The sequence below is a fragment of the Heterodontus francisci genome, chromosome 19, assembly GCF_036365525.1.
Source record: "Heterodontus francisci isolate sHetFra1 chromosome 19, sHetFra1.hap1, whole genome shotgun sequence".
In the NCBI taxonomy this organism is placed as follows: Eukaryota; Metazoa; Chordata; class Chondrichthyes; order Heterodontiformes; family Heterodontidae; genus Heterodontus; species Heterodontus francisci.
In genome coordinates this window covers 6,731,861-6,743,477 of record NC_090389.1, presented here as the reverse complement: position 1 = coordinate 6,743,477, position 11,617 = coordinate 6,731,861, and the positions used below count along the sequence as shown (strand labels likewise).

At 42.7% G+C, this 11,617-nt stretch overlaps 1 protein-coding gene across 1 annotated transcript in view; it reads left to right on the top strand.

Annotated features, from left to right (window-relative positions):
* Nucleotides 1-2,295: 2,295 nt before the first annotated feature.
* Nucleotides 2,296-11,617, top strand: part of LOC137379941 (rhodopsin) — a 37,524-nt gene continuing 28,202 nt past the window's right edge. Inside the window, exon 1 of the mRNA XM_068051339.1 lies at nt 2,296-2,656. Coding sequence (XP_067907440.1) covers nt 2,296-2,656 — 361 coding nt within the window. The remainder of the gene's footprint in view (nt 2,657-11,617) is intronic.

The following is an 11,617-nucleotide window of genomic DNA, read 5'->3' as shown; positions in this document are numbered from 1 at the left end:
ATTTCGGGAAGGAGAGAGAAGTGGGCTGTATGGGTTTGGGGAACTGTGAAGTGGAGGCCATGGAGGGAAGATCTCCAGAGGAGATGAGATCAAGGACAGTCCTGGATACAACAGCTTGAAGTTCGGTAGTGGGGTCACAGTCCAGACGGAGGTAGGAGGAAGTGTCAGAGAGTTGGCCTCTGATAGGTAGTATGCTTCCTTTCTCATTAGACTGGAAACATACTGATGACTAAAATTCTCCTGAACACACTCCAGAAACTTTTGCTCCTCACACAATTACTATCCCAGTCTATATTAGGATAATTAAATTCCTTATTGTAACTACTCTATTGTCAGTCCCTTGATCCAATCCTGAAAAATAAACCAGAGGCACAGGCAGGGATTGAACATATTATCATTAGTCTACAAGACCAAGTCCTTGCCAACTGGCCACTGCCCTTACTCTTACTCTAACCTCGCAGGCAGTTAGTGTTGGTCAATAAATATTGGCATTGCCAGTGACACCCACATCCTGTGAATGAATATGAAAAAAAAAGCCTGCTCAAGTTGTCCTGCCGCCTTCAAAGATTTGTGTAAATACACTCTCAGGTCCTGTCCCCTTTTAAAACATTCCCTGTCCGCCTCAGTCAGAACCAGCAGCACTGTGTAGTGCAGCCTTCCAGCCAGTGCACCACAGAACCTGAATAAACCAGTGAAAAGGCTTTGGAACATAGGATTAAATCAGATTTATTTGACATGAATCGTTTTACCAAATTAACCCTTTAAACAGTTAAAAGTGTGATAGTTTTGATCAGAACCATTTATATGTTTATTTTGAGGAAGTCAGATAAATCATTTTTAAAAAAATGATCCACATTGAAACATTTTCGAAGTCTGATAAATCATGTTAAAAGGTCACAGATTTTATGTTTTTTGAATAAGAATTAGCATTTATCAGACTTTAATGGAACTGACTTTTTAAACAAAGTTTAGCAGACCTTTTATAAGTTTTCATGTTAGCCTTTTAACAAGATTTATTTGATTTGATTACTTACATTAAAACAATGAAAATGCCTGTTAAATCTTCTTAAAACATTTATACAATCAGATTATTGTTCTTAAAAAAATCATTTTCTTGAATCCATTTTAACATTTAAAAGACCCTTTCTGGTGTGGGCTTCCTCATTAAGTATCTGCAAAATGAGTGGAGGCCCTTTAATGCCTGAAAATAGCAGGTACAACATTTTTCAGTGTGAATACTTCATAATTAGTGTGCAGTTAGTCCAAGTTCACATTTGTTCCCAACCTACTGTTGAAATCTGCAGCTCGGTGACAGAATTGTGAGGCCTCGGGAGTAGTACTGCAGTGCACACTATAGAAGTTGCTGGACCACGCCAGATGGTGAACTTGTCGCCGTTATTTGCACTGCAAAATCCACTCCACTATGTCTCAGCAATACACCCCTTTTCTATTTCATTGGCTTGCAACGATAACGAGCATCATAGAGATGTCACACCTCTTCTGCTTCCCTGTGAACCTGGAAAGGTGAATAGCCTTCAAGATGACACACAGGCCACTCAAACACTCAGGCCCTGAAAACTCCCAAAGACTTGTTACAGGATCTGGTTATATCAAAGGGATAGTGAGACTGTTAGTGCCATGAGCTTAGCTACAATTCAAGAGCAACTAGACACAGTTCATTCATTCTGGATCTACTGGTCTCTCTGGTGTATAAGATAAAGCAAGCCCACCTTTTGGTCACAATTTACTTTTATGACAGCATTTTCTTATTAAGTCTGATATTCTAACAGCACATGCATGCAAAGACACACACGTGTAAATACAAACAAAGATGCAATTGTGTACACACAGATATATACACACATGTAAACAGACACAGATACATACATGTACACACAGATGTAGACACACAGAGAGATATGTACCTGCTTCCTGCTTTTAATTTTTCTATATTTGACAATAGCTGAGAGGAATCTTTCACCAAAGGCCTCGCCTTCCAGTGTAGCAGCTGTAGGGTTAATAACTTGATGAGTTTATAATATTGTCTGAGATCCTGGCTGGATTATTATGCTTTTGCAGTGGCCTAGATTGCTTTCTGCTGACAAGCAGGGCCAGGTTAATCCAAGACTACTGCTTTATAAGGGGAATGGACCCCTGGGAGAGGAGATTGTGGCCTGTCATTGCTCAGGGTAGTCGTTTGTCTCCACTGGGCAGCGTCAGGCTCAGAGAGGATCATTTCAGAAGGAGAGGAAGGAAAAGGTTTGCTTCTGCTGTGCCCCACAACAACCTGCAACCATGAATGGTACAGAAGGAGAGAACTTCTATATCCCCTTTTCTAACAAGACAGGAGTGGTGAGGAGCCCGTTTGAATACTCCCAGTACTACCTGGCTGACCCTTGGATGTTTTCAGTACTGGCAGCCTACATGTTCTTTCTCATCATAACAGGTTTTCCTGTCAATTTCCTGACCCTGTATGTCACATTCCAGCATAAGAAACTTCGGCAACCCCTCAACTACATCCTCCTCAACTTAGCCGTGGCTGACCTCTTCATGGTCTTTGGTGGGTTTACTACCACCATCATTACCTCGATGAATGGCTACTTCATCTTTGGACCAGCTGGCTGCAACTTCGAAGGCTTCTTTGCTACACTTGGTGGTAAGTTTCAGTTAGGTTTCAGTTCAGTTTCAGGTAAGGCTCACTGCTTGGTCCAGCTCTGGGGCTTACTTGGGGTGAAGAACAGAGAGGGCGGGTAAGACAGTTTCATTGCCAGCTTAAACTTTGGCACTGAGAAGTGTCTTCTATGATGAATATTAACAAACTTGAGTTTAATTTGCGACTGTCGGTTAGGTAAAGGTACAAATCAAGAATTGTAAGCACAACTCAATCAATCGTTTAGAGTATCCAGTGCAAAAGTCGCACGTCCCTTGCCACATTGCCCAGGGTAGAAATTTGTCTTGGATACTATCGCATCAAGCACAACTTATATTCTGCTCAATACTCACCTTCTATTAAAGCCAATGTTTCTGAATTTCTTCTTTTTATTCTTTCATGGGATGTGAGTGTCGCTGGCAATGCCAGCATTTATTGCTCATCCCTAATCGCCCTTGAGAAGGTGGTGGTGAGTTGCCTTCTTGAACTGCTACAGGCAAAGTGATGTAGGTAGACCCACAGCACTGTTAGGATATTGTGAAGGGCATATATGGCATCCAATGCAATACCGTTAAAGGCAAATTTCTACCCGCTTACCCCAGGGCAGTCAAAACTCAATGCAGTCTTCGAAGGGCAGTAAAAGCAAGGGATAATTGGAGCAGTGCACTCAGAGACCCTGTTATAAAGTTGTCCTCATCTTCTAATACTTTGACATATTTATGGTTCAGTAGAGAAACTGGTTATCAGATTGAGCTGCTGGAAAAATATTTAAAACAGAAATCTGGGATATGGACAAATTGAAAGAACCTGACATCAGATACAAATACAAAGATGTAAAAAGAAACATCATAACTGTGATAACCAAAGAAATGGATGTAGAAGAAAGGGGGAACACCACCAAAAAAGGAACATTAAGAACTTTAAGGCAAGTTTTGGGTCTCAGAGACAACGCTAAGGAACAGAAATGGATAATGGAAGATGTCTTGGTGTTGAGCAAAAAACAAAGAAAGCTTCAGATGAGCAGTGAAGCAGATCCCAATATATGAGGACTGGAAATAACAAGTTAACTGGAAACATTATGCTAAAATCTAAGAGAGATAAAAACACGTGGCTAAATAATGAGTTTAACACATTTTCTCCAAAGATGCAGAAGATTACGCCAAAAGGAGTGAAATTCCGAGGAAGATAAGATCTTACAAACTGAAAATAGCTACAGTAAAAGTCCAAAATGGTTAGATAATTGAAGGCAAACAGGCAAGGAGCAAGGATGGAAAAAATATTTTGAAGATCTGTGCAGTATAAGGACCATGGTGACTAATTCTGGAGAAACAGTCCTGTACAATATTGTATTTCATGAAGATGATAGGGGATTCTTATTGATAATTGTAGAGTTGTGCAGACAGGTGAGGAACATTCTGTGTTGAACAAAATTTGTGAACGTGAGCTACTGCCTGAAGACTGGGGAAATAAGAAAGCAAAAGAAAATGCAACGATTTACAGAGCGATCATTTTGTTGGGTATTCTGGGGAAAGTATCTACTAGATACTGTAGAGGAGAAAAGAGGTGGAACTACATGAAGTGCAATAGATCAATTGTGTGTAGTAACACAGCTGATGGAGAAATTTGTAGAACACAACAACTTGAAAGAGTGGTCTTGAGGATCTACGGCATTCTGAGAGATTTGTGAGACTGATAGAAGCATCAACAAATTAAATATACGCAGGTTGTTGTATTGCTACCAGCTAACAAATAAATCAAGATGAAATATGCCGACCCAGACAGTGTGGCGAGACTGCAGTGTGTAGGAATTCATGGATAGTAAGGCTGTTCCAGATTGCTACATCTGCCTTGAGTCAGTCCAGCTCTGAGTTGTTGAGTTCCAGTGCTAGTTACAGTCACTCTGATATAAGGTAGGCAGAGGAATTTCGGGATAGTTTACACCAGAGTGGGCACACCTCGGATGGAGTGTAAATCAAGCTTGGTGTAAATTGTTCATGGCATAAATCAGGTGGCGTATAAATTCTGAACAGTTTAAATCATGCATGGTGCAAATCAGGCACTTTAACAATAGAGCATGGTGTAACCCAAGGATTGTATAGAGGATGGGGTATAAATTGGGCAGGGATATAAATCTGGTGTAAATCAGGGGAAGGATGTAAAACATACCTGATGTAAGCCATGCATACTGTAAATTGTATATGGAGTTATTTGTACCTGGTTAAAAACATATAGTGCAAATTATGAATTGTGTTAACCAGGCAGAGTGTTAATGTTGCACAATGCAAATATTGCTTGATGTAAATTGCATGGGGTATAAGTTGAGGATGGTGTAAATTAGCCATGATACAAATTGAGCATGGTTTAAATCAAGCATGGCATAGATCGGGAAAGGTGTATATAGAGCATGATTTAAATCGAGCATGGTGTAAATCGGGCACAGTGTATATTGAGCACAGTGTAAATCAAGCATGGTGTAAATTCAGAATGATGTAAACCAGCCATGATGTATATCAGGCAAGGTGTAAATTGTGAAAGGTGTAAATCGGGCAGAGTATAAATCGAGCAAACTGCAAATAGGGCAGGGTCTAAATCAAGCATGGAGCAAATCAGGCAAGGTGCAAGTCGGGCAAGATGCAAATCAAGCACAGTGTAAATCAGGTAGGGTGTAAATCGAGCGTGGAGTAAATCAGGCAGGGTGTAAATAGTGAAAGGTGTAAATCGAGCAGGTGTAAATCGCGCTGGTGTAAATCGGGCAGGGTGTAAATTGGGCAAAATGAATATTGGGCAAGGTGTAAATCGAGCCTGGTATAAATTGGACAGAGTGTAAATTGAGCATGGAGTAAATCGAGCAGGGTGTAAATCGGGCATGGTGTAAATCATGAAAGGTGTAAATCGAACTGGTGTAAATAAGGCAGGGTGTAAATAGTGAAAGGTGTAAATCGCGCTGGTGTAAATCGGGCAGGGTGTAAATTAGGCAAAGTGAATATTGGGCAAGGTGTAAATTGAGCCTGGTATAAATCGGGCAGGGTGTAAATCAGGCAGGGTGTAAATTGGGCATGGTGGAAATCGGGCAGGGTGTAAATAGAGCAGGGTGGAAATTGGGCAAAGTGTAAATCGAGCAGAATGTAAATCAGGCAAGGTGTAAATCGAGCATCGTGTCAATCGAGCATGGTGTAAATCGAGCATCGTGTAAATCGAGCATCGTGTAAATCGGGCAAGGTGTAAATCGGGCAAGGTGTAAATCGGGCAAGGTGTAAATCGAGCACGGTGTAAGTCGAGCAAGGTGTAAATCGGGCAAGGTGTAAATCGGGCAAGGTGTAAGTCGAGCACGGTGTAATTCGAGCATCGTGTAAATCGGGCAAGGTGTAAATCGGGCAAGGTGTAAATCGGGCAAGGTGTAATTCGAGCATTGTGTAAATCGAGCAAGGTGTAAATCGAGCAGGGTGTAAATCGAGCAGGGTGTAAATCGAGCATCGTGTAAATCGGGCAAGGTGTAAATCGGGCAAGGTGTAAATCGAGCATTGTGTAAATCGGGCAAGGTGTAAATCGAGCATTGTGTAAATCGAGCAGGGTGTAAATCGAGCAGGGTGTAAATCGAGCAAGGTGTAAATCGAGCATCGTGTAAATCGGGCAAGGTGTAAATCGGGCAAGGTGTAAATCGAGCAAGGTGTAATTCGGGCAAGGTGTAAATCGAGCACTGTGTAAATCGAGCAGGGTGTAAATCGAGCAGGGTGTAAATCGAGCAAGGTGTAAATCGAGCATTGTGTAAATTGGGCCAGGTGTAAATCGAGCATTGTGTAAATCGAGCATTGTGTAAATTGGGCCAGGTGTAAATCGAGCATGGTGTAAATCGAGCATGGTGTAAATCGAGCATGGTGTAAATCGAGCATGGTGTAAATCGGGCAGGGTGTAAATCGAGCAGGGTGTAAATCGAGCATTGTGTAAATCGAGCATTGTGTAAATCGGACAAGGTGTAAATCGAGCAAGGTGTAAATCGAGCATAGTGTAAATCGAGCATGGTATAAATCGGACAAGGTGTAAATCGAGCATTGTGTAAATCGAGCATTGTGTAAATTGGGCCAGGTGTAAATCGGACAAGGTGTAAATCGAGCAGGGTGTAAATCGAGCAAGGTGTAAATCGAGCATGGTGTAAATCGAGCATGGTGTAAATCGAGCATGGTGCAAATCGGACAAGGTGTAAATCGAGCATTGTGTAAGTCGAGCATGGTGTAAATCGAGCATGGTGTAAATCGGACAAGGTGTAAATCGAGCATGGTGTAAATCGAGCATGGTGTAAATTGAGCATGGTGTAAATCGGACAAGGTGTAAATCGAGCAAGGTGTAAATCGAGCATCGTGTAAATCGAGCATTGTGTAAATCGAGCATGGTGTAAATTGAGCATTGTGTAAATCGGGCAAGGTGTAAATCGAGCATCGTGTAAATCGAGCATCGTGTAAATTGAGCATTGTGTAAATTGAGCATTGTGTAACTTGAGCATTGTGTAAATCGGACAACGTGTAAATCGAGCATGGTGTAAATCGGACAAGGTGTAAATCGAGCATTGTGTAAATCGGGCAAGGTGTAAATCGAGCGCTATGTAAATCGAGCATGGTGTAAATTGAGCATTGTGTAAATCGGGCAAGGTGTAAATCGAGCATCGTGTAAATTGAGCATTGTGTAAATCGGACAAGGTGTAAATCGAGCATTGTGTAAATCAGGCAAGGTGTAAATCGAGCATGGTGTAAATTGAGCATTGTGTAAATCGGGCAAGGTGTAAATCGAGCATCGTGTAAATTGAGCATTGTGTAAATCGGACAAGGTGTAAATCGAGCATTGTGTAAATCGGGCAAGGTGTAAATCGAGCATGGTGTAAATTGAGCATTGTGTAAATCGGGCAAGGTGTAAATCGGGCAGGGTGTAAATCAAGAAGGGTGTAAATCGGACAGGATGCAAATTGGGCAAGGTGTAAATCGAGCATGGAGTAAATCGAGCATGGTGTAAATTGGGCAAAGTGTAAATCGAGCATGGAGTAAATTGAGCATTGTGTAAATTGAGCATGGAGTAAATTGAGCATGGAGTAAATTGAGCATGGAGTAAATTGAGTAGGTTGTAAATTGAGCAGGGTGTAAATCGAGCAGGGTGTAAATCGAGCAGGGTGTAAATCGGGCAAAGTGTAAATTGGGCATCGTCTGAATTGAGCATCGTGTAAATCGAGCATGGTATAAATCCAGCAAGGTGTAAATCGAGCATGGTGTAAATCGGGCAGGGTGTAAATTGAGCAAGGTGTTATCAGGCAGGGTGTAAATTGGACATTTTGTAAATCAGGCAAGGTGTAAAGCGTGCGAGGGGCAAATCGGGGAGGGTGTAAATCGGGCAAGGTGTAAATCGGGCAGGGTGCAAATCGAGCAGGGTGTGAAACAAACATGGAGCAAATCGGGCAAGGAATAAATCGGGCAGGATGTAAATCGAGCATGGTGTATATCGAGCATTGTGTAAATCGAGCATGGTGTAAATCGAGCATGGTGTAAATCGGACAAGGTGTAAATCGAGCATGGTGTAAATCGAGCATGGTGTAAATTGAGCATGGTGTAAATCGGACAAGGTGTAAATCGAGCATTGTGTAAATCGGGCAAGGTGTAAATCAAGCATCGTGTAAATCAAGCATCGTGTAAATCGAGCATTGTGTAAATCGAGTATGGTGTAAATTGAGCATTGTGTAAATCGGGCAAGGTGTAAATCGAGCATCGTGTAAATCGAGCATTGTGTAAATCGGACAAGGTGTAAATCGAGCATGGTGTAAATCGGACAAGGTGTAAATCGAGCATGGTGTAAATCGGACAAGGTGTAAATCGAGCATGGTGTAAATCGAGCATGGTGTAAATCGGACAAGGTGTAAATCGAGCATTGTGTAAATCGGGCAAGATGTAAATCGGGCAAGATGTAAATCGAGCATGGTGTAAATCGAGCATGGTGTAAATCGAGCATGGTGTAAATTGAGCATTGTGTAAATCGGACAAGGTGTAAATCGAGCATTGTGTAAATCGGGCAAGATGTAAATCGGGCAAGATGTAAATCGGGCAAGATGTAAATCGAGCATGGTGTAAATCGAGCATGGTGTAAATCGAGCATGGTGTAAATTGAGCATTGTGTAAATCGGGCAAGGTGTAAATCGAGCATCGTGTAAATTGAGCATTGTGTAAATCGGACAAGGTGCAAATCGAGCATTGTGTAAATCGGGCAAGGTGTAAATCGAGCATGGTGTAAATCAAGCATGGTGTAAATTGAGCATTGTGTAAATCGGACAAGGTGTAAATCGAGCATTGTGTAAATCAAGAAGGGTGTAAATCGGACAGGATGCAAATTGGGCAAGGTGTAAATCGAGCATGGAGTAAATCGAGCATGGTGTAAATTGGGCAAAGTGTAAATCGAACATGGAGTAAATTGAGTATGTTGTAAATTGAGCAGGGTGTAAATCGAGCAGGGTGTAAATCGGGCAAGGTGTAAATTGGGCAGGGTGTAAATTGAGCAAGGTGTTAATCAGGCAGGGTGTAAATTGGACATTTTGTAAATCAGGCAAGGTGTAAAGCGTGCGAGGGACAAATCGGGGAGGGTGTAAATCGAGCAGGGTGTGAAACAAACATGGAGTAAATCGGGCAAGGAATAAATCGGGCAGGATGTAAATTGGGCAAGGTGTATATCGAGCATGGTGTAAATCGGGCAGGGTGTAAATCGGGCAGGGTGTAAATCGGGCAGGGTGTATATCAAGCATGGTGTAAATCTGGCAACATGCAAATCGGGCAGGGTGTAAATGGGCTGGATGTAAATCGGGCATTGTGTAATTCAGGCAGGGTGTAAATTGAGAAGGCTATAAATTGAGAAGGCTGTAAATTAGACAGGGTGTAAATCGAGCAGGTTGGAAATCAAGCAAAGTGTAAATCAGGCAAGGTGTAAACCGGCCAAGGTGTAAATCGAGCAGGGTGTAAGTGGCGCAGGATGTAAATGGCGCAGGATGTAAATGGCGCAGGGTGTAAATCAAGCATTGTGTAAATTGGGCAGGGTGTACATCGAGCAAGGTATAATTCGGCAAGATTAAATCGGGCAAGATTAAATTGGGCAAAGAGTGAATCGAGCAGGGTATAAATCGAGGAGGCTGTAAATCAGGCAGGGTGTAAATCAGACAAGGTGTAATTCGGGCAGGGTGTAAATCGGGCAGGGTATAAATCGAGGAGGCTGTAAATCAGGCAGGGTGTAAATCAGACAAGGTGTAATTCGGGCAGGGTGTAAATCGGGCAGGGTGTAAATTGAGCAAGGTGTTAATCAGGCAGGGTGTAAATTGGACATTTTGTAAATCAGGCAAGGTGTAAAGCGTGCGAGGGACAAATCGGGGAGGGTGTAAATCGAGCAGGGTGTGAAACAAACATGGAGTAAATCGGGCAAGGAATAAATCGGGCAGGATGTAAATTGGGCAAGGTGTATATCGAGCATGGTGTAAATCGGGCAGGGTGTAAATCGGGCAGGGTGTAAATCGGGCAGGGTGTATATCAAGCATGGTGTAAATCTGGCAACATGCAAATCGGGCAGGGTGTAAATGGGCTGGATGTAAATCGGGCATTGTGTAATTCAGGCAGGGTGTAAATTGAGAAGGCTATAAATTGAGAAGGCTGTAAATTAGACAGGGTGTAAATCGAGCAGGTTGGAAATCAAGCAAAGTGTAAATCAGGCAAGGTGTAAACCGGCCAAGGCGTAAATCGAGCAGGGTGTAAGTGGCGCAGGATGTAAATGGCGCAGGATGTAAATGGCGCAGGGTGTAAATCAAGCATTGTGTAAATTGGGCAGGGTGTACATCGAGCAAGGTGTAATTCGGCAAGATTAAATCGGGCAAGATTAAATTGGGCAAAGAGTGAATCGAGCAGGGTATAAATCGAGGAGGCTGTAAATCAGGCAGGGTGTAAATCAGACAAGGTGTAATTCGGGCAGGGTGTAAATCGGGCAGGGTATAAATCGAGGAGGCTGTAAATCAGGCAGGGTGTAAATCAGACAAGGTGTAATTCGGGCAGGGTGTAAATCGGGTAGGGTGTAATTCAGGCAGTGTATAAATCGGTCAGGGTGTAAATCGGGCAGGGTGTAAATCGGGCAAGGCGTAAATCGTTCAAGGTGTAAATTGGGCAGAGTGTAAATCGGGCAGAGGGTAAATCGAGCAGAGTGTAAAATGGGCAGAGTGTAAATCGAGCAGAGTGTAAATCGAGCAAAGTGTAAATTGAGCAAAGTGTAAATGGTGCAGAGTGTAAATCTGGCAAGCTGTAAATTGAGCATGATCTAAATCGAGCAGGGGGTACATCAGGCAGGTTGTAGACTGGGTAAGGGGTAAATCGGGCAGGGTGTAAAGCGAGCATGGTTTAAACCGAGCAAGGAGTAAAGCGGGCAGGGTGTAAATCGAGCAGGGTGTAAATAGGGGCAGTGTGTAAATCGGGCAGGGTGTAAGTCGAGCAAAGTGTGAATCAAGCATGGAGTAAGTTGGCCAGGGTTTAAAACGAGCATGGAGTAAATCACGCATAGTGTAAATCAGGCAGAGTATAAATCCAGCATGGAGTAAAATGAGAAAGGTGTAAATTGAGCAGCGTGTAAATCAAGCAAGGTGTAATTTTGACAGGGTCTAAATCGAGCAAGGTGCAAATCGTTGGAGGTTATGTTTTTTATTTAGAGATACAGCACTGAAACAGGCCCTTTGGCCCACCGAGTCTGTGCTGACCATCAACCACCCATTTATACTAATCCTACACTACCACATCCCCACCTGTCCCGATATTCCTCTACCACCTACCTAGACTCGGGGCAATTTATGATGGCCAATTTACCTATCAACCTGCAAGTCTTTGGCAGTAGGAGAAAACCGGAGCACCCGGAGGAAACCCACACAGACACAGGGAGAACTTGCAAACTCCACACAGGCAGTACCCAGAACTGAAC